Here is a 272-nt window from a genome sequence, read left to right on the forward strand (position 1 = left end):
CGTTTCTTTGTTCCAACGTTCATTTCTGTAAATAATTATTTGTTGGCAACCCTTACTAAGAATAGGACTATATCTACTATATATACTTCTGAAGGTTTTACTATGACATTCAGAATCCGAAAGAGCCAAGAACAGTATCTAAAATGAAAGAACGCGTGGTAAGTTGAACATTACTGTTCTTTAGCTGTTTCGAAGAAAATTAAAATCATAAAACAGCAAATTGTAATGAGGTTTTTCAAATCGTCCACAGATATTCAAATTACAGGGGACAT

At 32.4% G+C, this 272-nt stretch overlaps 1 protein-coding gene across 1 annotated transcript in view; it reads left to right on the forward strand.

Annotated features, from left to right (window-relative positions):
• The first annotated feature begins 127 nt into the window (after positions 1-127).
• Positions 128-272, forward strand: part of LOC119590394 (chlorophyllase-2-like) — a 7,689-nt gene continuing 7,544 nt past the window's right edge. The window contains exon 1 of the mRNA XM_037939063.1: positions 128-158. Coding sequence (XP_037794991.1) covers positions 144-158 — 15 coding nt within the window. The 5' untranslated portion in view covers positions 128-143. The remainder of the gene's footprint in view (positions 159-272) is intronic.

The sequence above is a fragment of the Penaeus monodon genome, chromosome 27 (assembly GCF_015228065.2).
Source record: "Penaeus monodon isolate SGIC_2016 chromosome 27, NSTDA_Pmon_1, whole genome shotgun sequence".
Lineage (NCBI taxonomy): Eukaryota > Metazoa > Arthropoda > Malacostraca > Decapoda > Penaeidae > Penaeus > Penaeus monodon.